Here is a 27,121-nt window from a genome sequence, read left to right as displayed (position 1 = left end):
ACCTCTATTAATGTGGATTTTCATGAAGGTTGCAATAGCGGGGGTAAGGTGATGATGTGGCAGGCCCTCCGATATATTTTAATATACCACCTCATGCACAAGTCAGCCCCTCCACCTTTGAACGTGTCGTTTCGATTCATTGGAAAAACTCATACATATATACATATAGAAGTTGAAACGCTTCACTTGAGTCAGGCAAATCGATCTCGGGCATCTAACAGAGAGAAGAAGTAACAATTCACAACTCGTGAACTTGAAGGAACAGAGGAAGTTGAAGATCAAACGAAAAAGAAGGAAGCTGAAGGTCAAGCGACTTTGCTGAATGGGTTAATCTTTAAAAGGCTTGAACCTGTGATGAATTAAAAAAGAAAGAAAGTACAGATCGTAACACCAAGAACAATTGAGTGAAGCGAAATAAGGTTTGATCTACCATCGTTTGAAGGGAGCAATAGACTATACCAGTATTAAACTATTTGTGAGTATGATCCTTGGAAGTAAGATATCGCGACACTAAGAACAATGAGAAGCAGTCACTCTTGAAGCACTTATCGCGACAGATAGAACAACGGGTTGAAACAAAGAATTGTTTTTTTGTGGAGACATTAAGGCTTAGCACAACTTATCAAAGATATCTTGTTGAAAAGCACTAATAGATCTTGGAGACATTATTGGATATCATGATGGCTATTTGAAATCATCATGAGGTAACTTTGCAGACTCTGTGTGGGCAATATTAAGAGTTGTGAAGACTCCTTCATATGAAGATAGGTTGTCATTGATGATGTAACATGGAGACTACAGTGAAGCTGTAGATTGACAGAACATAGTGAAGAAGATTTTGAGAGTAGTGTAATACAATCAAAACAATTCTTGACAAAGCAAAACTATAGGGTTAGAGCCCTTGGGGATGGTGCCTCGGTATTGGAAGGAATGGTGTCCTTGGAGTTGGTGCTCCTAAATCCAAGGTTGGAGCCTTGACAAGATAGGGTCAGAGCCCTTAGGGTTGGTGCCTCAGAATTGGAAGGATTGGTGTCCTTGGAGTTGGTGCTCCTAAACACAAGGTTGGTGCCTTGAGAAGATAGGGTTGGTGCCCTAGAGGTTGGAGCCTCACAAAAGACCAAGTTGGTGCTTGGCAACAGGTTGGAGCCTTATATTTATTGTACCTAATTTATTGTAAAGATTATATTAATAAAATCATTTATTCCTATTGTTCATTTTGTGTTCTAAATATAAATGATTTAACTGGTAAAAATAACAATTGAAAAGGAATATTGATTCACCCCCCCTCTCAGTATTTCCAACATTTCTCTCGAACCATTAATCGAGCCTCGAGCTCTGCTTTTGCATAAAATTCTGAAGCCTTTTTCCATTTAACTAGTTTGGTGATATAGGACATAAAGCTCGAATTTTAATGTCCCCAATGAAAGGGTTAGGATTCCAAAGAGAATTGTCTAGCATGATGAAGTTAAATCAATATAACTCAGAAAGTAGGTTTCAAAAGCTATGTTTGAATTATGATACACCTCAATGAGAGTCTCTAGTTAATTTTTTTCATAAGGTTGATTGTCTCTGATTTTCCTCAATGAAAAGGTGGTCCATGAATCATGTAAGTAGACAAGGTAAACCCTAGAGGGGACCTAATAGGTAGAAATCTCAATACCAATCTCACAAATTTCTTCTTTAAACCTTTGTTTTTTCTAATAAAGTTTTTCCATTTGGCAATCTAGGTCTTCCACTTTTCCTCTTAAACTAGATACATAGAAAAACATCGTTGTTTTAACTTCCTTATAACCTATCTATGACTTTGCTTATGAATGATCCCTAGGGAAAATATATCATCTTTAGTTTGCCATTGTGGCAAGTCGGGCTTTAACTGGAGAAAATCACAGGTGTTGGTAAGGATGTCATCCAAAATGGCATTGATAACATGGGCTTCTTCTATATACCCCTCATAAAATGTTTCATCCCTAGTTGTAGGGTCTTCCTTTTGTTCTATAGCATGAAGAAAGGCTCCTAAATGATTCAACTTAGGCCCGTGTCAGTGTAATCTTGTTTTAAGATTTTCATTCTTGAAATCTTTTTGTTTGTTTGTTTGAGGGCTTAGTAGGTAGCCTACATAATCAAAAAGACTTTGGGGCTACAATCTTACCTTTGTTGCACTTACTTCTCCGAATTTGCCACTGTTGATGTTGACCTTGAAGGTTGATGGTAGCTCCTCAATAACATTGCCTTTTGTGCCTTTTACTCATGATGGGGCTACAGTCTCAACATTCTCCTCATACACTGAATTGTTAAATTCCTCTATAATGGCTTTTGATATATCATAATATTTGTCCCCTATTGATGCTCGTTCCTCTACGAACCCTGATGTTTTTTATCCAGATGGATACTAGTGGTCACCCACCTATTCCACTTGGAACCCCAACACTGTTTTCTATCAATTTCCTAATTTTTAACTCAATTTCCTATTTCAACAGTTTTCTATTTTTGGTAGTTTTCAAGTCTTGAACTTCTGGAGCCGTTTTGAGGCCTTGGATGGTATTTTTTTGGGGAAATGGGCGAATGTGAGCCTTTAACTAATGTTTGTAGTTGAAAGTTGTTGCCCTCGGATAGACCTTTCTAATGGGATATTGTGCACACGAAACTGAGATCATATGCCAAAGTGACATCCGCGGGAAGTTAACGTTCCAACTAACCCCATTAGGGCCCATACCTTTTGGAGCTTCATCTCCTAGGGTTAGGTGTTTGGATGTTTAGGGTTTCTCATTGTTCTCCACGATTAAAGAAAAAAAAAAGAAGGCCTTTAAGCCTCATTGTAACATAGTTCAAAAGGCATGTAGCCATCACATCTCTTCTTAGATATAAGTTATTGTCGCCTGAGATAATTTGTTGTCATTGTGCATGTAATCAATTTTCAACCTTTTTTATTTATTAATTGAAGTTCAGTTTCATTGTACCTTTGTGTTTATGATTGAAATTTGTCTTTCATTTTGTTCCTTCATAAATCTGGATTAGTGGTATCAATGTGGTTTGCTCTTTCTCTATTTTTTTGTACATGTCCTTAACGAGGTCGGGATATAAAGAGTTGTGACTCTAATTTCTTGAACCCTTGCAAGACCATCCTCTTCGACCTTGACAACCTACCATTGTGGAAGAAAAGAAAGACAAGGGAGCAGGAGATACTGTCAAATTGTTGCTCAAAGAAGCCCTCGAGCGAAAGAGGAATGAGATGATGAATATTTTTTCTCAATTCCTTTGGCAAATGCCAATGGGTGAAGCATCTTCATCCAACAATCACTTTGGAGGCTTTGCCCCTTTAAGGAATAAGTTAATTTTGACATTCCCATATTTGAAGGCTAGATATACGCAGATGCTTTAGATAAATGATTAAATCTGCTGGAAGGATATTTTTTGGTCCATAATTTTTCCGATAGAGAAAAGATTAATTTTGCACTCCTTAAGGCCACCCCCAATGCCAAGGATTAGTGGGAAACTTACTGTGACCAAAGGGTCAAGGAGGAATCTTCATTATTTTTAGCCACAACCTCTTGGGACTCTTTCCAAGATGTTGTTAAGGAACAATATTACCCTGTTAGGAGCTATGAAGGCAAGTACATAAAATTGACCACACTACGACAAGAAAAGGGCAAAGACTTTCCAGAGTTCACGAATATATTTCATATGTTACACACAAAATTGGGTATTAAGGACTCTAAACGTCATTTGGTGCTCAAGCATCGTGGTTGTCTGCACAAATACATCCAGGTAAAAATGGAGTTCATGTACATCTCCTCGCTTGGTGTAGCATACCAATATGTTGTCAATACTAAGCAAAAAATTAAATAGAAGAAGCAAGACTTTGGATCTGCGAACCCAAAGCGGGGCAAGGGCACCCCCAAACCACATAACAAATCACATAGCCAAGGTGGAATGACCCAGGACAACCCGTCAAAGCCGTAAGCAAATAATAGTAATGGGAAGTTGAAGAAAGACAAAAGAAAGTGGTGTGAGTTCCATAAGAGCCCCACACACAACACAAGTGAAAGTCGCGCAAAGCAGTCACTAGTGGATGAGCTAAAAAGCTTTAGAGTCAGACACATGTTCTGAATTTGAGCCAAAACCCAACAAGGGGAAACAAATAATTGATGCAAAACCCAACACCACCTTTTCCACCACCAAGGTTAAGAAAAGTGATCCTGAATATTTAGAGGAGGGTGAGTGTCTCTTCTACTCATAGATGTGGGTGAAGGGTGCTCGCTGCCTCCATTTATTTAATCTCTACTAAGAAATGCAGTAAGATCATTTCCCAAACTAAGAAATTTATTTTATTCCTGATTCGCTTTCAAAGTAAGGGGAAGATCATGGCCACATCCATGGCCTCTAGAAAATTCTTTGTCGCTTAGCATAAGCAAGTGGATATGGTTATGGAAGAGTACAGGGACATCTTCTCCTCACCCATGGGGATACCTTTGTACTATCAGGTCAAGCATTTGATCGACCTAACCCCTAGTGCACCTATACCTAATGGGCCAATCTATTGTCACTCTTCTTGAAAATAAAGAAATCAAGCGACAGATCCACGAGTTGCTACAAAAAGGGAACATTTGACCAAGTTCATCACCTCGTGGAAGCTCAATTGTACTCGTACAAAAGAAATATGTGACTTGGAGACTCTACACTGATTATTCAACACTAAACAAAATCATAGTCAAGAATAAATACTTGATCCCATAGATTGATGACCTTCTTGACCAAATAAAGGGGGCTAAGTACTTCATGAAAGATCGATTTGAAGTTTGGCTATCACCAAGTTCCAATAGAACCCGCGGATGAATGGAAAATCGCCTTCAATTCTAAGGAGGGTCTCTTTGAGTGGTTGGTCATGCCCTTCAAGTTGACAAGTGCCCCTGCAACTTTTATGAGGCTAATGGATGACATCTTGTGACCTTTCAACAACTCGTTCGTGGTTGTATATCTAGATTGTATCCTCATCTTCAGCAAGAGTTAGGTAGAGCACTTGAAACATACTTGGTAGGACCTTCAAACCTTGTGACAACATAAGTTGTGTGCCAACCTAGAGAAATGCTCCTTTGGCATGGACTAGGTACAATATATGGGATACATAATTGATGAGCAAGGCATGCATGTGGATCCAACTAGTATCCAAGTCATTTGGAATTGGTTGGCCCCCATGACTCTAATAGAGCTTCACATTTTCTTGGGCCTTGCTAATTTCTATCGGAGATTTATGTTGGGTTTCTCTCATATCACTTGGCCCTTGATTAAAGTTATTGAGGTTGGAGAAAAAGGAAAGTTTTTTTCTGGTCTAAGTCACAAAAGAAGGCATTCATTGAACTTAAACACTGACTTTGCTCTGCACCAGTCCTCACATTATCATACCTGCAACAACTATTTGGTATTGAGACACTTGCCTCTGAGTATGCCATTATTGCATTCCTCACTCAATAAGTGCATCTAGTGGCCTATCACAGTGAGTTGCTCACTGATATTTTTCAAAGCTATGCCACCTATGACAAGGAAATGTATTGTGTCATGCAGGCCTACTCACAATGGAAACATTATATTCTAGGGAAGAGATGATCATCCACATGGATCACCAACATCTTCAATTTATGCAGACATAGAGAAAGTTGTAGAACGATCGTTGTCATAAATGGTCCACATACCTGCGACAATTCCATTTGAACATTAAACATAAGAAGGATGGCATCGGTGATGTCACAAATTGCCTACGATGAACTCCAATTGTGGCACTGAGCATAGTTCTCAACTCTTGTGGGCATAAGACCTTTGGATGGTCACAAGTATATGACAATGACTCGGAATTTTTTGCCACCTATAAGATGTTGATGGATGGAAAGTCAGTTCAAGACTTCCACCTTCAAGATGGACTAAAGTGTTATCTGGGACATCTTTGTGTTCCACCAAGTGAGCGTGCCATGTTGATTTTGGAGACACATTACAGTCGAGTTGCAATACACTTTGGTGTGGAGAAGACAGTTGAAGTATTGCAGAAGTATTTTTATTGGCCAAAACTCTAACAAGATGTTAGCAAATATATCAGATTTTACATTGTTTGTACAATCTCCAAGCCAACCATTAAGAAGCAAGGCCTGTACACTCCTCTGCCTACTCCTAGTTGGCCTTGGGAATCCAACTCCATGGACTATATGTATGGCCTTCCTTCCACCAAGAATGGTAATGACTGTGTGTCTGTGGTCATTGATATATTTTCTAAGATGGTCATATTGGTTGCATGCAAGAAGAGTATCATAATAGAATCCATTGCCAATATATTCTTCGAACAAGTATGGGAACATTTTAGGATCCCACATACCATTATATCATATTAGGATAAGGATTTCCTAAGCACATTCTGGTCAAGCCTCTGGCCATTGTTGGACACCAAGCTCACCAAGTCGATTGCATTCCACCTCCAGACCAATGGTCAGACAAAAGTTGTCAACAAGATGATAGTGTACATATTACGCATGTACCACTCTAATCATCCACAAACATGGGATGAGAATCTCCCCTGTGTGTAACACAAGTACAATAGAGCTCTCCATAGCTCAAATGGACACAAACCCTTTTAGGCGGGCTTAGGATTTCAACCATTATGTCCCATTAATGTTGCAATGCCTCTTGCAACCACACAGACACAATTTGCACATGTTCAATATGAAGTTGATAAGGCCATCAAGTTTATTGAACGCATTCAACACATCCGCCAACAAGTTCATTATATCCTGGATAAAGAAAATACTAAGTACAATTAACGTCATGAACATCGGGTGCCACATAAGTTTCAAGTGGGTGACAAGGTTTGGTTGTGTTTGTAGAAGGAATGCCTTGCGAGAGCCCATCGGAAGCTTTGACCACTCTACTACAGGCATTAAACTATCATCAAGGTTGTGGGTGATAATGCTTTTGAGCTAAGTATCACCCCATTCCTTTGCCTCCACCCAATATTTAATGTGGACTACCTTAGACCATACTTTCTACCATTGTTGGATACATCAGACATTATTGAGAAATTGAAACTAAAAGAGCTCAACCCAGATTGCATTGAACAAGCCACGACTCATTATATCGCGGATGCCCAAATTAAGAACACTCACCAATAAAGGATTCAACTATATTGGGTTTTCAAAGCTGACCAACTCTTGCATCAAGGCAAGTGATTCATCAGGGACCAAGTTCAACAGAAGTTTCCTCACCTCATGGAGGCACTCAACGTAATGGGGACCATTGCTTCCTAATGGGGGAGGACTAATCTAGGTGGATATTGGTGGCCACTTGCCTATTCCACTTGGACCCCCAACACTATTTTCTATCAGTTTACTACTTTTCAACACAATTTCCTATTTCGACAATTTCTATTTTTGGCAGTTTTCAGTATCTGAATTTCTAGAGTTGTTTAAGGCCTTAAACAACATTTTTTGGGGAAACAAGCAAACATGAGTCTTTGAAAACATTTGCAGCTGAAATTTTTGTCCTCATTAGACCTTTCTAACAGGCTATTTTGCGTGCAAAACAGAGATTGTATGTCTATGACCCCAAAAGATGACATTCCAGCTAACCCCATCGAGGCCCGTACCTTTCAGCACTTTATCTCCTAGAGTTAGGTTTTTAGATGTTTAGGGTTCCTCATTGTTATCCTCGGTAAAAAGGCCTTTGAGCCTCATTATAACACAATTCAAAAGGCATGTAACTGTCACATCTCTTCTTAGAGATAAGCTACTATCGCTTGAGCTAGTTTGCTTTCATTTTGAATGTAATTAGATTCAACATTTTCTATTTGTTAATTAAAGTTAAGTTTCATTATATTTTTGTGTTTCTATTTAAATCCGTATTTTATGTTGTTCCTTCATAAATCATAATTAGTTTTCAAAGCTAGGTGCTAAGCCTTTGCCTTTTTTAGTCTGACGAATTACCAAGCTCCTGGTTAGATATCGTTGCTCTGTCATAGAAGGAATCTTAGGGCTTATTTGTGTGCTTCGGGGTAGGACCCTTGCCCAGGGTTTACTTCTGATACCCCGGACGAAGAAATCCCACGGTATGTCCAGTCTATGCAACTCAATGTCAATCAACATTTTGATCAAGGCTCGATGACACAACCCTAGCTCAGAGTTTTTCTTCTTCCTCCTAACCAAAATATCCATCTTCATCAAATTTTAAGCAAGTAATAGGGCATTTTGAGGGGTTTACACCACATCGAATGCATCAAAATCCAAATGTGGTAGTGACAAACCATACTATATCTCCCTTAACATGTCACAAATTTTTGAATGAAAAAACAACATCCTGCCATAAAGGGAGTAATGCTTCTCATTAAATATTTTTCCTTAAATCCGATAGTGGGGATGGCCTCTATAGAAAGGGACACCAGCATTCCCCATCAGTGTCAAAGTTTTAGAAAATTCTTCCCCCTCTCAAGAAATCTTGGTCATAACGAAGATCATAAGCTCATTTATCATTATAGTTAGTTGTCTTACAAATGCCCATGCTTCGTTGAATGTTCAAGAAAACTCCAATGCGATAGTCATGTCATCAACCTAGAATTGGTTGAGGGGTTCATCCCACTCAACTTGTACAAATACATTCCAAACTTCAAGTTTTATTTAGATGACATTGATATTTTCTAGCTCTACACAGTTAATGGCGGTCCCGCTTCCTCCCCTGTAATCCATGGACTGTGACTCAACCTTTACAACAAAATTCATCCCTACAACTAAATCTTGGCAGACAACCATTTGAATGGACCATAGTGATGAAAAATACTTCGAGCTACCAAAACAATAACCTCACATGCTACAAAATGATGCCACTCTAATGTGGGAAACTTCCGTAACTGTGCATGATTTGTGTGCTTTACTTTGTTGATTAGACACTAACACGACCACCGACACATGAAGCATGCTCACTTGGTATGAAAATTGTTCATGTGTAGGTATCCATTATCGAGTTTGGGTGTTTGGGATCCGACGAGTCACCTAGGTGGCAGTGGGACTGTTGAGGCAATGTCCCATATTCGAAACAATGTAAAGTTTGTTGTGATGTATAGTGTGTGCTAATGTTTTAACCTTTGTAACCTAAGTCACATGGTACAAGGTTAAATCATTCGAGGGGACATTAGTATGCCCATTATAGTTATAGGTTGGGTAGAAATATTTTTATGGGATACATTGGGAAAGGGCTTTGAAAAGAGTTTAGAACAAATCTCTTCCCCTCTTTTGTTTTGTTATTTTAGTCCTTAGACTAGAATAAAAAGTAAAGATAATGATAAAAAGATTTTAAATAAGGATTTCAACATTTTAGTACTTGGACTAAAGCGAAGAATAGAAATAGGATAAAAAGGGGTTTGAGATAAAGAGTAGGATGTATAGGCTTAGAATAATGAGAGTGCCATGAAAAAAAAAGGGAAAAAAAAAAAAGAGAAAAAGAAAAAGAAAAAGAAAAAAGAAGTTTTCAGCGGGGAAGTGACATGAAAAAAATCCAGGTACACATTATATTTGTTAAGTATCTTTGATCAAGGGACTAAAAAATAAAGCACTTCGATAGTAGGAAAAATTGCAGCGTCACTATGTCTGTTTGATATTTTGTGAATGCTTTGAATGTGATTCCACAATCATCCTGGAAAATAATATGTGTATCATTAGGAACTTTCATAGGTAATATAGGCACAAGTAACTCAATGAAAATTTTACATCTATATATGTACTTATTGGAAGGTGTAGTAGGGCATACTTTTGTTGGAAAACTAGGAAACTAACTCTTTAACAAATTCTACTAGCCAGTTTCCTCGTTTTCAAGCAAAATTATGTCCTACTGCGCCTTCCAGGAAGGTTTTCATAGATGGAAATATTTATTTTTCCCTAGTGATTTGGCTAGAATATTGGTTTTCCAATATCACTAAACCAGGTTCTCTCTCTCTCTCTCTCTCTCTCTCTCTCTAACAAAAGAAATCACTAGACTGGAAATTAAAGGTTTCTCAAACAAAAGAAATCAATAGACTTGAAATTAAGAGGTCGTAGAAGGGGATCCTCTATTGACGCCCATTGGAAATTAATGGTGTATAGGCACAAGTAACTCTCTCTCTCTCTCTCTCTAGCAAAAGAAATCACTAGATTGGAAACTAAGAGGTCGCGGAACGGGATGGGTCACCATCCTCTCTACAACTTCTAATTCTGATTGCTTTAATAACTCCTTGATGAATTCTTCTTTAGAATTGGGTATTTAATATAACCTCAATCGATGCCCAGTTTCCATTAACAATGTAGAGGCATAAGTAACTCTCTCTCTCTCTCTCTCTAACAAAAGAAATCACTAGATTGGAAATTAAGAGGCCACAGAAGGGGATGGGTCGACGATCCTCTCTACAACTTCTAAATATGATTGCTTTACTAACTCCTTGATGAATTATTCTTTAGACTCAGGTCTTTAATATAACCTCGATCAATGCCCATTAATGTATAGGCATAAGTAACTCTCTCTCTCTCTCTCTCTCACACACACACACACACAGAGGACTGGAAATTAAGAGGTCGTAGAAGGTGATGGGTTGACCATCCTCTCTACAACTTCTAAATCTGATTGCTTTACTGACTCCTTGATGAACTCTTCTTTATATTTGGGTCTTTGATGTAACCTCAATCAATGCCACTGGCCATTAATGGTGTGTGTGCCTTTTCAATAGTGGGGAGATTTACGAACCCATTGTCAAATACAACTTCAACTTCATATGGTCCTAGCCATAAAGTATAGAATTTTCCTTTGAAGTCCTTATATATTGAATCAAACAAGAAATCCCATTCTCCTTTAAATTTCTTCTTTTTGATGAATCTATCGTGCCACTTTGCTCTTTGTTGTTGAATGACAAATGTCTGTTGTATGGCATCGTAACAGATTTCATCAAGTTAATTGAGTTGATACAATCCATGTTGTTGAGCCTCAAAGAGGTACATTCCAACTTGCAAAGTTGTCCTTAATGTATTGATTTCAAATTCGATAAGAAGGACAATTTACTTTATGTATACAAAATCATATGGAGTAAAACTAGTAGCATTTTTCCCAATGACTTTGTAAGCCCACAAGGCCTCTAGGAGTTTCTCTTCCTACTCTTCATGATGTTGTTGCACCACCTTGGTTAAGATAGTCTTCAGAACCCTTTTAGTAACTTCTACTTGTTTGTTTTCTTAAGGGTGATACGAAATGGACATCTAGTGCTTAATTTTGAAATTCTCGATAATAGATTAGATGAGTTTGGAAGTGAAATGAGCCCCTTAATTTGTAAAAATCTCTCGTGGAATGCCAAATGAACAAGGATTTATTTATACAATAAGTCATTAATCACCTATTATGTTTCCTTAGGTAGGGCCTTTTCCTCAACCAACTTAGTTACATACTCAATGCGCACCAAAACGCATGCCTTATGTTTTGATGGTGGGTTGATCGGTCGTACAAAGTTGAGAACCCACTTTTCAAAGGGTTCTATCATTATTGTGGTTGTGGTGTCATTTCGTCATAATGTGATAGTTTTCCCATTCTTTAACATTTGTCACAACTTTTAACATATTTCTTAGCGTCCCTATAGATAGTTGCATATTAATATCCTTGTCAAAAACTTTGTTTGCAATTATTTTATCAACAAAGTGTCGTCCATAAGGTTCTTCATGACATGCTTTTACGATGTCATAAATTTTCTCAAACACATTGTCTGATCACATGATCAAGCCCAGTTCAAAACATTTACCCTTCAACCTAAGAACTATTTCTAACAGCCTTTTGTCGTTCTCTTGGTGAAAAGTGTTGTGGGAGTTTCTCTGTAACTATGTAGTTAGCAATAATTGCAAACTAGGGTGTATTAATAGATAAAACAAACAAATGTTTGTGAGGCAAAACATCTTTAGTAAGATTTAATTCATCTTTATTATGAAGTTGGGATAGTAATCCAGCAATGAAATTTTCATTTCCTAGCTTGTCAAGGATAGTAATATCAAATTCTTACATGAGAAGAAGCCACCTCGTCACTCTACATGAGTAATAGGTTTATTCATGAAATACCAAATGGCAGAGTGATCAATGTGTACAAACATAGGATGCCCATTAATGTAATGACATAATTTATTTATAGCATGAATCGTGGCAAGGAATTCTTTTTTGGTTACAGTGTAATTCAATTCAGTTGGAGTTACGTTATTACTGACATAATAAATGGCATAGGTTTTTTTCTCTTCCCTTTCTCCTAATACAACCCCAATGGCCATATCTAAGGTGTTAGTATGAATGTGAAAAGGCAAGGACCAGTTAGGGCCCCATAGAATAAGAGCAGTGGATATTTTTCCTTTAAGGATATCAAATTCCTAATGATATTGATCAGTCAAATATAAATGTACCACTTTTGTTAGGAGGTGGAATAATGGGGAGGCTATCTTTGTAAAATTTTATACAAATATTCGATAGTATCTTGCATAGTGTAAAAAAATGCAAACATCCTTCTGTGTAGCAAGGGTTGATAATTTAAGAATTACTTATATTTTAATGAGGTCCACCCTAATCCCTTTTTGAGAGATATGGTGTCCTAGTGCAATTTCCTCAATGAGAAGCATTTGACATTTCTCATGACTGAGAGAAAGGTTAGTCTCTTGACATCTAATTAATACATTTTCAATATTTTTCAAGGCTTCCTCAAAAATTTCCCCATATATCATAAAGCTTTTCATATAAATTTCAATACAGTCATTGGAAAAGTAAAAAAATATCCCGAGAACAACTTGTTGGAAAGTTATTGGAGCATTACATAATTCGAATGGAAGAACTTGGTATGCATAAGTTCCCCATGGGCATGTAAAAGTTGTATTTTCTTGATCTTCATGGGCTACTTGGATTTGATTGTAGTTGTTAAATCCATCAAGAAAAGAGAAGAATATATTCCTTGCTAGGGTATCTAGGACTTGATCAATGAAATTCAATAACCTTATTGATTTCCTGATAATCGACACACACTTTCCATTTTCCATTCCTTTTAGGGACAATGACCAGGGGTGAGACCCATTTGAAATTAGAAGTATGATAAATAAACCTGCATTCAACAACTTTTGTGATTCCTCTTTCACCATGTCCTTTAGTGTTAGATTCATCCTCCTTTGGGGATGACTAATAAGTCGAGAATCCACATGGGTACACAAATTGGGAGGAATCCCCTTCATGTCAGTATAATCCAGGGTAAAAGCATTGTTATTTTTCCTAAGCATTTCTACAAGTTGCTTTTGTTTTGAGGGTTCTAGTTGGGCATTAATGTTCAAAGTTTTCCATAATAAATTTCAATAACTTTAGTTTGAATTTCCATGGTAGTATTAGGTGGAGCTATTGTATCTAGTCGTTGTGTTTATTCAATGGAGGAACATGTTTCCTAGGATTATTTTCCAAAAACCTAACTAAGAGGTGAATCATGATCGGTATGGGGATGTGATATAAAGGTATAAATTAGGTCATCTTCAATATCTCCTTTAAAAGTCGAGGCTTGGTCAAGGGTCAAGAGAAGTCAGGTAGATTATTCATCACTGTATTCCAACGAAAGAGAGTGTTCATGGTTTGAGGGTTTAGCAAGAGGATAAAGAGTAAGCTTCTTAGTAGAATTTCCTTAGATTAAAATAGTCATATCCCTATACCTACAACTAATATAGGCATTTGCTATGGCCAACCAAGGTCTTCCCAAGATTAATGGGCAACCTCCAAGATTAGATTTAGGCTGAAGAATCATAAATTCAACAGGGTATTCCCATGAATCTATGGAAATGATCTTGTTTGTCAGTGTTAAGGGAAGTAATTGCTTGCGGTTTTTCAGTTTTAGGAGGGCTTTTTGGAACGTTGTTCAAATTCTCTTTCGAGGAAGAAGGTGGCAGAGGCTGATCATTAGAATATTGCATTTATGTTATGTCCTCTATGGTGACATCCTTTGGATTAGGGACTGCTTTACCAGCAGTTTCCATGAGGGCAACCTTTTCTTTAATCTGCTTCGACTGCTTGGTATCATTTGCCTTAACCTTTTCAGGCACATCTATGGTTCTTGTCCTCAACTTATTTTGTTTGTGGACCTCATACACAGCAGTATCATAGCCTTGTTTAAAATCAAAAGATTCACCAGACTTATTCTGAAATTGACTAAGGTCATGTTCATCTTGGTCTGGTTGAGTTAGGAAAATTTGTTGCTCAACCTTCAAATCCACCAAGTTCATGTGAGTATCTTCCGTCTGTTCACTAGATGTAGATGCTTCAGCGTAATTTTCGTGAAAAGGAGGCCTTACATCATGGTCTGGGCTAGACCTACCAGCATTTGTATTCTGAGTTTTTCGGAAATTTGGGTTCCTTATGGTATTGGGTTGTTTTCCTTCCCATGACGATTTCCTCTCAACAATCTCTACTCTGTCTCCCAGCCTGTGCATTCCAGTGATAATAGCATCCAAATTTTGGTCTAAGGCTGAGGGTTCCTCTTTAAAGGTGGTTCTTCTCTCAGTTCTAGCTCTGTTTCGGATTTGCCTCTACGCTAACAACAACATTTTGCATGTCTGCAAGGGTTTGAGGGGCTCTTTCCCTTAACTGATAGGCCATGTCAGTGTCAAAACCATCAGGGAATTTATACAAAGCAATATCAGGTGGAGGTCTTAAGTTCTGTGGTATTGCATTATAAATATTATTAAATCTTGCACAATAGTCCAAGACAGATTCTTGAGGGCCTCTTTTGATGGTGTCATATTCAGATAATATGTGCAAGGGGTCTTTCTTTTTCTCCCATCTGTTGATAAATGACTGGTATAAGGCTTCTGGGTCTGCTATGGAATTGGCTATGAGTGCTCTAAACCAAGTTCTAACATCACCTGTCAAACTTTGGACGAAAATCTTCATTCTGACGCTATCATCATCTATCTCATAGTTCTCAAAATAGTCTTGCATCTTCTTTGTATGCTGAAGGGCTGTGCAAGAACAGGTTCCATCAAAGTATGTGATTTTAGTTTGATAATCCTGAGGCATAGCCCCTGGATTAGCAGGTAATTGCAGGGGTGCATATCTATTAGCCATGTTTACGGGGAAAGTGGAACAATAGGAATAACTGGAATAGCTGTAACAACAGTGGTCAGGGGAGGATGTGCAGTAAATGGAGGTGTGGAAGGAGTGCTTTGAGTGGTGGATGATGGACAAGGGGAAGTGGGGGTTGAACGAAATAAAACCTTGACAGGGGTTGGAACACAGCTTGGCTGAATTGTTTCAGGGCTAAAGTCAACAAAATCTTCTCTTTGCTCTAGCTTCCTGAGGTTACTTGGGATTAAATTGGGATTTTCAAAAATAGCTGGGGGGTTTGGGTATGGATTTGACCTTGTACACCATGAATTCCTTTTGGGAGCCAGATTCTGAACTTGTTTTGGTATTTTCTGTGAATGTTTTTTTAGAATTAGCAAGGAACTGATCAAATTTTGGAGTAGCTATCTATAACTTAAAACTAGCACGAAGTTTGACTGAAGCAGCATTTGCTTACTCCTGTAAATGCAAAGCAAGAACAGTTTCAAAGGCTTCCTGGCTGACATTCAGGCTTCATCTGTAGTTTTAGGGAATATGCAGCAATTGGAACATTCATTTTTTTCCCCAGTGGAGCTTTCCAACTTGATTTGTGAGATTTAACCGAGGATTTCCCCAGTGGAGTCGCCATTATGTTATCACTTAAGTTGTCCCTTAGCTCCTTGAGGGATACGGCCGAGGTAACCACAAACCAATCTTTGGACTGCAGGTGCTAGCCCACCAGTAGTCAGAGAGGGCTCTCTCTTTAGGATTTATCTTTGTTGATGATGATTTTAGGCTAGTTATTGAGTACAAGGGGTTTTGTTTTAGTTTTGGTGGGATGGATGATGCTTTCAAGTAAAGAAGCAAGGTTAGCATGAAATTTTTAGAACCATTGGGCGTGGAGTCAAGGAGTACGACTACTGGTGCGTTTTCTTGGTCACAAGAGGGAATATGGAGCAAGCTAGCTGCACATGAAACAATCTTTCAAGCTAAAGGATGGAGTGAAGGCTAGGAATGAGAGGCAGTTAAGAATCTCTCGTTCAGCTTAGCAGAGGGAAGGTGAATGAGCTCTATCTAGGAGCAGTGAAGAATCCCTAGATAACTGTCAAACATGAGTGAACTAGGGGAAATATGAGCCACAGGGAATTCATATTCATTTCTAATTCAAATGAAAACATATAGAAACAGCAGAAATTTAGCATAGAGGTCAATTAAACCAATTCTAAATTATTCATTCTTTCTGCTATTTTTGATGGTACATCAATGGAAAACAAAGGTAAGAAACACTTATTGAGTGATGTTGCAGCACAAGAATTCCACATTCAATTCTTCAAAACATTCATACACAGCACACAGTCATTCCTCCAAGCTTTTCAGCAGTCTTTGATTAAGTAAAACATCAGGTATACAGAGCGAGTCTCTCTTGGAGCTATACAACCAACCAACCCTTTAAACAGTGAATTAGGGTGGTTTTTATAAGTAAAATATCTATAAAGATCAGATCTCAGACATATCTGCTGTAATAAGTGTCTTTAACCTAACACATGTCTGAAATAAATGCGGGAAAATATCCTCGAGCTGCGCTGGGTGCAGCTGTACCAAAAGGAGTTTAATGTGTTGTCTTTATGGCTCTGTGCTGATCATTTAACCATAAATGTGCTTTGGGTTTCAATCCATGCTCTTGAGTGGTTCTGAGGAGCATTAACTGTGATGGGAGAGCCTTGATTTGCCTTTACTGCTTTCTTTGACTTTGTTGGAGGTCATTCAATGTCCACCTGCATTCGGAATAAAGGTTTTCATTTAAAACTTTTGACTGATACTCTTTGTCGCTTCCTTGATATGCTTTGGCACTAAATGTGCGCCTTTCTTACTTCTGATACTCTTTAAACTGTTGCATCAACCTTTCATGGCTACTGTTCGGCCCTCTGTTTGCTTTCTAAAACTGTCTTTTCCCCTTTCTGAATGCTACGCGAAGAAATTCATGTCATTCTGCGCCTTTCGAGCCTGCTGGGGGCCGAGCCATGAAAGGGATTTCCATTTTGGCCTATTTCCCGTAGCGATGCGCGATTAGCGCTAGGCGCTAATCGCGCATCAAAAACTGCCTCAGATTTTGATTCAGGGCTTCCTAGGCTGCGATTTGTGCCTCTCGCGCTTTTTGGCGGTGACATCAGCATGAAGTCATGGGGTGGGACCCAGTACGATGGGTGACGTGGCAGTACAGTGGAGGAGGTTACGTGGCGGTGACATGGCAAGGACACGACGGCAGGAGGCAGATGCAGGATGATGACGTCAGCATGACATGGCGCTGATGCAGGAGGAGGAAAGGCGGTATCTGGTTTCGGGCGCACCACTTTTGTGCGCAGGCGGTATAAGAGGAGGGGGCTCCGCCACAGCTGAGAGGGTGACGCGTGGTGGGAGTACGACGGGAAAACCGCCCATCTCCCGGGCGTTAACCCTCGGCACGTCGGGTCACAAAAAGTCCCGCCCACCGTAGATCTTGGGCACGCCAGATTTGACAGTCGGCGGCACGAGTAAGGTGGCGGACAATTAGGGACGGGGCCCGCACACAATTTTTGTGTGTTTTCATATGGCGGGAGGGGGGGACTTTAATAATGTGGGTTTTTATGGGTTAATGCGGCATGGGTGTGATTCGAACCAACTTTATCACAAAATATGAACGCGGATGGGTTAAATATAGGTCCCAGATGGACTTAATATTTCCCTAGACTTGATAAATGTGGCTAAAAAATTCCAAGGGGTGGGAATATGTACATAGGGGAATTATTAACATATTTTTAGTAGGGGAAGGGGAGATAGATAGGGAGCTACATAGTAAAATTAGTAGTTAATATGACAAGTGATCAGAAAGCGCTAAGTATGTGAATATTAGGCTATTTATTGGGAAAAATGATTCATAGAGGAAGTATGAACGTGCCTTGAGCAAAGAAGATCTTTACCAAGGCAAATGATATGGAAAATGATGAAAGTAAGAGGTATCAAGCAGATCTTGACCCCTTCAGGGAAGTTAGTGAGTGATTTGGGAAATGAGAAGAAGGGGGAGTTAGACATGCCTCACTTGACCTCCTCCGAATGGAAAACTGCATCCTAACTGTGATCTGTGAAGATATAACACCTGAAAACACGAAATGGATTACAGAGCATGATTCTGCAACCACAAAACTACTTACCCAGCCTACTTACCTAGCATTTTTTCTTCTTTTTGCATAGGTGCACTTGGACTTGCAGACCCAGATTATCCTTTTCTCTTCTTGCTGTCCCTCTATCTAAGTCTACACTTATTTCTTCCAAGGGCCGAGATTAAGCAGTTGGGCTCCTTTGTTTCTCTACCTATCTATAAATCTGCCAAGATTGAACTGTTTAGACAGATAATGACTCTCTATATTCTAAAACAAGAAATTGAAACCTAGGGAAGCCAAGATTAGGCTGTTTGGACTTCCCTTAACAGAAACTTCTTCAAAAATGGACAACTCATCAAAATTGGGATACAGTAGTGGCATTTAGACTGGCACACTTTCATGGCTTCTTCTTTGGCCTCTTTTCAGGAAATATGGAGCATTGCAGCATGCAAAGTATGACATATTTGGCATGTAAAAATGTCAATCATGAAAGATGAACACCTGTTGCAACAGGAGGCTAATAGGAAGATCCATCAGATGGATGTGAAGACTACATTCCTCAATGGTAATATTGAGGACGAGGCGTACATAGAGTAGCTAGAAGGTTTTGAGACCTTCGATTGTGAGTCACATGTGTGTCGACTCAAGAGAGATTTGTATGAGCTGAAGTAAGCACCTCGTGCTTGGTACACCAGAATCGACAACTCTTTCACCGGGTTGGGCTTCATAAAGAGTGAAGCAGATGTGAACCTATACCACATCATGGTAGAAGGTAAGCCATTGATCATTGTCCTTTATGTTGATGATCTCATATTGGCAGGTGATGATCAATTGATCAAGTCTTGCAAGGAGGACCTTGCAAGATAGTTTGAGATGAAAGACATGGGTCTTATGCACTACTTTCTATGCATGGAAGTGTGGCATAAGGATGGGGAAGTGTTTGTGTCTCAAGGAAAGTATGCCAATGAGGTACTCAGGAGATTCCACATGGAGAAGTGCAAGCCCATGCAGACTCCTCTAGCAGGTAACTGGAGGAAGGAGGATGCTACTTCAGGTGAGGTAGTAACTGCTACTATTTATCATCAACTTTTGGGTTCATTGATGTATTTAGTAAACACACGACCAGATTTGTGCTTTGCAGTGAACCAACTGAGTCAAGATATGGTTCAGTCTACTAATTTGTTTTTGAAGGCAGCGAAGCATGTGTTGAGATACCTCAAAGGCACATCTCAGTATGGATTATGGTACAGATTGATAAAGGGAGTGAAGCTTCAAGGCTTCACAGATGTAGATTGGGCAAGGAGTCCATCAGATCGGAAGAGCACTTCAGGAGGAATTTTCAACCTTGGTTCAACTTCAGTTTCTTGGTATAGCAGGAAACAGAGGTCAGTTGCACTTGGCTCAGTAGAGGCTGAATACATGGCTACTAGTCAGGCAGCATGTGAGGCCATTTGGATGTGGAAAATTCTAGTTGGATTGTTTGATCAAAGGATGGATCCGATTGTGATCTATTGCGATAATCATAGTTGTATCAAACTCTCTGAAATCCAGTATTTCATGACAGGTCCAATCACATCGATATCCGGTATCATCATCTTCGAGACTGTGTGGTCAAGAGGCTCATGTTGTTGCTATATGTTTTGATCGAGGAGTAGGATGCAGATATTTTGACTAAGGCATTGTCAAAATGCAAATTCGAGTTCCATAGATACAAGATCAGGGTGACAAATAATCCCTTTCTTTTTGAGAGGCAATGTTGGAAATAGAAAAAAGAAATGTTAAATATAGAAATGCTATAAATAGCATTTCGGGATACATTCCAATTTTATTTAGTCCCTGAACTAAACTTGAGAATTAAAATTAAAATTTGATCTTAGAAACTGTTTGAAAAATAATTAATTAATTCATCTTGAGTTAATTAGTTGGATAAAATCAAAGATGAAGTCTATGTGAAGACATGCAACAATTATCTCTTTGATTGAGGAAGTTATCCCTTAATTAAGGAGATCGGGATGAGTTGTACTTTGAGTTGTAATTAGTTAGCTCAGTTAACTAAGTTAAGTCCAGATAGATTAGTTCCAACATTTTTTGGATCTAATTGTGAGTTCAGTTAGTTAATGCATGCATGCATGTAATTAGTGTACTTCAGATAACTGAATATTCTATCATAAATAACTCATGCATGTCAGTTCAGTCAGAGACCCAGTTGAGATCAGAGGATGGGACATTGTACTATCATTTGCAGGAATATTCCCTTGAGGATATCTCTTGCATGCAGAAGGAATTCATTCCTTGAGGATTGCGCAGTTATTTTTGAGTTTGGTGAGTTGTGTGAGAGGTGAATTCACACAAGTGGCAGCCAGAGGACGTAGGAGAAACTGTGCAAGGAAATGGGAGGCTTGGAGGACTGAAGGAAGGCATATGTTGTGTCTATTCTGTCTATGAGCAGCATTAAGGGATTGTACTAAGAGCTGGATAGCGTGTGAAACAAAGCTTTGTGTTATACAAAGATATTTCCACTTGTATGATATTACACATAGCAGGGTTTTTAGCTGAGGCTTTCCCCAGAGTATTCTTCTTTGTTCATGTGTCATTGATTTCTCATTCTCTATTATATGAGTTCTATGTGGTCTTGCTCAAAATCGGTTAAGCTTCCGCAAGTTTGTTTGTAGAAGTAGATCAAGTATTTTGCTTTAGTATATTGCTTTATAAGGTGATCAAAAGTGAGAAATTCTACATGTTGAGGTGAAGAAACCTATTGTTATGAAATATGTAATTAATCAAGTAACCTACCTAATTGAGCAAGTATTGCAATTGTAATTGTAATTGTTTCTCCAATATGCATTTTAACAGAGCTCTTTGTTTTTGGGGTATTTTTATGTATTCCTCCAACAAATTATTTCTTCTTCTTAGTCATGATAAGGAATATTTGTATTCGTGTAGATTAAAGCTAAATTGGTAGTCATTGCACATGATATCGATCCAATTGAGTTGGTAGTATGGCTTCCTTCACATTGTAGAAAAATAAACATCCCATATGCAATTACCAAGGGCAAACATCTCCTTGAGGGGTATGCATATTTATAGCCTTTATTAACTATTTTTGAGCATGACAGAGTTCATATTAGCTTAAATTGTAAGTAATATGTGATTAATTTTCATGGGAAACTAATATGCCTTCTGCACTATGCAATTTTTTGTTGTAAGTAATATGTGATTCTTTTTCATGGAAAACTGATATGTAGAACTTTTGCACTAAGATTTTTTTTTTTTTTGCAGATTGTGCACAAAAGAAACAACAACCTTATGCTTGACTTATGTGAAGAATGAGGACAAGAAGGAATTTAGCAATATTGTTGAGGAAATAAAGGTGCGCATAAGTTATTATAAATCACTATGTTTTACTCATCAAACAATGCCACATAAAATCAAAATTATAAATTAAGTCTTCTTGCAGGCTAACTACAATGACAAGTTTGATGAGTATCGGTCACAATGGGGTGGTGGCATTATGGGAACCAATTCTCAGGCAAAAACAAAGGCCAAGGAAAAGCTTTTGGCCAAGGAAGTAGTAAAGAGGCTCGCTTAAGAATAAATCCTCGGAATATTTGTTCAATGTTGAAATTTTTATTCGATTGCCTTATGTATTTTGTTGCAATTTGATTTATAGGTATATTAACATAATAAAGTTTGTACTAAGGAATTCTCTAAAGTCAATTTTAGCTTAAGGCTTAGAAAACTTGTCCATTTTTCAATTGGATAAATAGTTGAGTAAATAATATATCATACACATTCATTGGCCTTATGCATTCTCTACAACTTTTTGTATGTTGTGATGATGATATCTTCATTTTGTCTTTTGTTATGTTATTGTTGTTGATATATATTGCTATATACTTTTAAGTGTGTATAGTGTTTAAATATGTATGTAGCTATCTATTTTTGGTTTTGTGTGCCTTATTTTGACGTGCTAAGAACTATATACTCAAATCTTGTAGCATGGGTTTATATGAACTTTCATATATTTTACTTTTTGCACTATGGTAAAAGTATCTAAATTGAATGTCATTTTCCTTTCTAACAAAAGTATCTCCAATGAATGACATTTTCCTTTCTAACAAAATTATCTCCATTGGATGAAATTTTCCTTTCTAATGTTTTAGAATTTCTTGGTCCTTGATTAGAAGATGGTTTACCCTAGCATGAAATTACTTGAAGGCTCTATGTTTGATTCCAAGACATTTTCTCTTTCTTGAGATGGTCTTATTTTTATTAAATTATATCTTTTTATTGTTGAAGGTGTTTTGTCTGCATTTGGAATAATAATTAATCTAATAATGCTTGCAAGTCTTCTACACCTACTTCCAATATGTTGAATGAGAATCTAGCCTGACATTGAGCTATACTTTGTTAATTTAGCTATCTTTCCACTCATTTCTCCATTGTGAGATGTTGTTACTACAACAACCTTCTTCCAGTACTCTAGCCCTTCCTTCAAATTTTTAAAATCTCCTTCTAGGGCTAGTTTGGCTATTGGGACAACCTCTAGCTGCTCAAAAGATTGATCTCTAATTTTCCTACTCTTCTCGAGATCTGAATTCACCACATTTAACTTTTTCAGGGCTTCCCTTTCCTTGATATTAGCATGATCCACCTGGGAAAGGACCTTTACTATTCTTTTACTTGCATGTTCTTCAACCTCCTGTGCTTTCTTGTATAACAAATCATAATCTTCTTTTGTAATTGACACATAATTGTCATTTGATTTCTTAGATGAAGCTCATTTTCTTTGTCCGGAAGAGCATCTTTGACAATAGAAATTTCCATATTAGCACTTTGTGCATCTTCTTTTGCTGCAACAATCTCAACTTCAGCTTCTTCAAGGGAATATAATAATTTAGTTGCATTTTCTTTGGTTATGTTAACCTCAACTTTGGTCCATCACACAACTTCAACTCAATATCCGTAACATTGGTCAATTATTTATTCAACAGTTGAACCTCTTCATTAGCCTTACCTGCCATTGCAGATGCTTATTTGGCTTCAAATTCCCAGTTTTGCAACAATAGCATCACTTTCATTCTTAACCATTAAACATGATGCATATGCTGAATTGAGAGCCTCTTTCAAAATCCTTATTTGGATACGGTGTCCTTAGGATCCATCGCAATGGAGAGGTTTTTCTTAACCCGTTGAAGCTCTTGAGTTGCATACTGCAAGCAAACCACATCAAAAGCATGTTGTCTCTACATAGTTTCAACTTCAAATTGTCGACCTTGATCCCTATTCTGAGCAGCCTCAATGGTGTCCTGCTCAAGCTCATCAGTCGACAACTTCTCACTCTTAGTTTTCTCTAGTGCTTTCTTCTCAACCACAAGAGACTCACTCAATCTCACATTGGCTTCATTTAATGCCCTCTTATAAAGAAGTGTACACATTCTCTAATAACAAGAATACCTAATGGCATTCAAACTACAACCGAGGATAAAAAATTTGCATTCAACACAAAACCCAAAAGCAGAATTGCAACCAACAATCAGGGAAAATGTTAGGGGCTAATATTCACAGGTGGGCTAATTTTCTATGTTTTTCCAAAAAGATTATTTGCTAATTTTCATTTTTCGTAAAAATTATTTGCCCAAATTTTATATCATAAAATTAATTTACCTTAAAAATCGGCAAAGTTTTTGAGAGACTATATAAAATCATTATAAATTTGAATATCTTTACAAACATATTGATAAACATTTTATATTTTTCAGGTTAGGGACTAGCAAGATTCGCCAAGGTTTCTAAAGATTAAGATAAATTTCCATCCTTAAAATTTTCCTTGACAACAATACTACCGAGATGCAACAAATCGATCCAACAGTGCTGCCCAAATGAATAAATGAATACAAGAAAAATTAGCCAAATATGAAAAAGAGGGTTTTGTTATGGAAATGTGCATCAAGAGAATTTATAGTTGGGGTTGCATTCATCTTTTTTTCACGTGTGATTTATTGAATAAACATAAACATTTGACAAAAAATTGCTAAAGAAGAATTAAAGTTTGATTGGAATGTTATACATTGAAATCAGTTTTGGAAAATGCCATAGGATGTGAAACCAGGGATGAATTAAGACTTCTGGGAATAATGCTTGGCGCATTTTTAAGGTTAAAGTCTTGGCATAATTCTGAAGGTAATTCCAGAGAGTTGTTGCAAACAAATACAAAGATCTAAACTTATAAATCTGAAGAAGTTTTTGTGAGTTGGTAATGTCTAAGCTTTCAACTATCCCTTGGTATGAGTGAATTCTTTATGCACAGTTTAAGCTTATCCAAGACAAACAATAAAACACCAATTTTCATCCTTTCTTGAGGCTACTTTGGAAGATTTGTTCTACAAAACTACATCATACTTATAGATTGTGGTCCAAGTGTGAACAATGAGCACTAAAGTTATTTTAGTGATAATGACTAATGATAGGACATACATCCTTGTATAGAAATTGCAATGAGATTCTGCTTAAAGGTGACTTAACTGTATCACATTGATTTTAACATGGCATCATCAATAAAATGATATAAGTCATTGCAGCTGGTACACCTATGTTTGGTGCATTAATCACTGTATTAGATTGAAGGAACCTAGTGGCACTGTCGATCAGAACTATTTCTTGATTGACAACAGCATGAGCCTTGTGTTGTACAACATTTGTATTGGATGTGAAGGATTTAAGGAGCAATAATGTTTTTTATCCTGAGCCTAGCAAGGATTATCAAATAGATTGTTTATTGGTCCATGTGGTATACATTCTTTGGATCTTATTTTCTCCCTTAATTGTAAGTGCATAAAAATATTAGATTCATAGGGCAGGATACCATTAATCATGTGAGCCAATGATCTTCGATGTTTTCTAATTGAATTCTTCAAAAATTATTGCCATTTGATCTTCCAAAATGTGCAGATAGTTTTGTTGGTTGGAACAATGCTACAAGTTATAATAACAAAGATTTTTTTCTGCATAATGCTTTCCACCTTGCTTTTTTTTTGTGGATATGAGTAAGCAATATGTTCTTCTAGTAAAGAATAAATTCTTGTGTAGAGTCATTGGGTTTACTATGGTAATGATCGTAACATTTTATAGTCTTTTGTTTCTTGGCCTGTGGTTTAGTGGTTGAGACATGGAATCACCATGTTAATGACCCAAAGTCAAACTTAGAGATTAGAGCCCTGAATTATAAGTTGGTTGAATTTTATGAGATTTATATACAATACTACATTGACATATTTACAACGAGCGAGTGAGATATTGTCACAGTTTTAGAGGCGAGGGGGAGGTGGAGTGAAGATGAAAAGGAGGTGATGAGTTTGAATCTCGAAATTCCATTTGAGAACAATAGGGAAATGGAGGCACTAGAGCAACAACATCCCTACCCCAATCCCCAAGAACAGGAGAATCAAGCCAGCCAAAACAAACCAAGTTCAAGAAATCTGCGGGTGTGAAATGGATCAAAGAATGGTGCATTTCGACCTCTTCTGTTCAACATTTTGTAATTGTCTTTATTATTCTACTATTCGAAGAAATAAATTGTGTTTAATCAGGCCCAATAAACTTTGTAATGAGGCCATTTGTGAGAATAATAGCAAGACCGTGTCCTTAGAGAGCAGAGGCAGAAGAGGAGTTTCAGATGTTTTTTGTCTGAGGAGCTGATCAACCCCATTGCCATACGCATAGCTGAAGAATATTCCTCTTCATTTATATACATAATAATTCAAACATCACGTCTCCATTCCCTCGATTCATTCGTTCAAACTGTCAACCAATAGCCAATAGACGTGTTATCTCAAAATCAGGTCCTGATAGGCTGCTGGTCAGGTTGACTCTAAGTAACTATTTCAACCTACTTTAGGCTGACGCTTAGCCTCCTCAACCTGAGAGGGCTCTCTCTTGATGGATTAATGATTTTGATTAAAGATAAGATGGCTAAATCTTATAGAACAACTGTGAAAAATATGAATGGTGGAAACACATTAAACAAAACTATCCATTGGGCTTATGGAGTCAACAACACCTCAATATAACAATGAACTCAACCTTACATGGAAGTCAGGGCATTCAGCATTTAAACATTCAGAACATAAACTCATATGGGGCCACACAGTTTATAAATGTATACAGGAAGTCAGAGCACATTCAGTGAATTCTGAGTGATTATACATCCATACTACTGTAAGAATTAAGGAAAGGACAACATCACATATTCTGAACATAAAAAATCCTTCATGAATCCTGAGAAGTAAAATCAAGCATGTATTACTGAGAATGAGTCTTACATAGGCCAAATACCAGCTTTTCCATAAAAATTTCCAACCCTTTGTACATCAGATGTTCTGCTATATATAGAGCTCTTTACATGCTTAGATTCCTCTTCTAGGAAGAGGAAAATTCGAATTCTACCTGACCTGACACCTAATGACACTCAAAACTAACTATTAAATTCAAATGACACCTAACTAGCAGTCCTAGAGACCTAATACAACTAGGAGTGTAACTCCTTATCATGATTACAACAACCTTATCTAAGCATTAAACACTCCTTTGACACCTAAAACTCCATGAAGTCGAATTTGATGGTGCTCATAACCTTCCAGCTGGCCCTTGATGACTCATCCTTTTGTTGTTCCTAGAAACTAGGAGACTGTCCCTTGCTCTGTTCTGGCTGAAAAATAGGTCTTGGGACAGAGCTCATAACTTCTCATAAAAACTGTATTTGGAAAAACTGAAGGAGGCTTTTGTGAACCAATCCATGCTGAACAAAAACCTATCTTGGTTTTTTGAAACACCTTCCCTACCGCCCAGAATGTGTCTTTGAAAAACAGGTGTAAAACAGGAGATGAAAAACTGCACCTACAGCAGTT

General features: G+C 37.7%; 1 protein-coding gene across 1 annotated transcript; it reads left to right on the top strand.

Moving 5' to 3' along the window:
• The first annotated feature begins 17,258 nt into the window (after positions 1–17,258).
• LOC149226386 (large ribosomal subunit protein eL8y-like) lies at positions 17,259–21,804 on the top strand. The gene is made up of 5 exons (XM_089380190.1): positions 17,259–17,366; positions 20,961–21,020; positions 21,159–21,286; positions 21,495–21,585; positions 21,673–21,804. The coding sequence occupies exons 1-5, from the start codon at positions 17,259–17,261 to the stop codon at positions 21,802–21,804; spliced, it is 519 nt and encodes a 172-aa protein (XP_089236316.1).
• The last annotated feature ends 5,317 nt before the right edge of the window (positions 21,805–27,121 follow it).

This window comes from Pinus tabuliformis, chromosome J (assembly GCF_031772625.1).
Source record: "Pinus tabuliformis cultivar Carrire ecotype Pingquan chromosome J, CPIR1, whole genome shotgun sequence".
Taxonomy (NCBI): domain Eukaryota; kingdom Viridiplantae; phylum Streptophyta; class Pinopsida; order Pinales; family Pinaceae; genus Pinus; species Pinus tabuliformis.
Note: the sequence above shows the minus strand (reverse complement) of the source record. Positions and strands in the feature narration are given on the sequence as shown.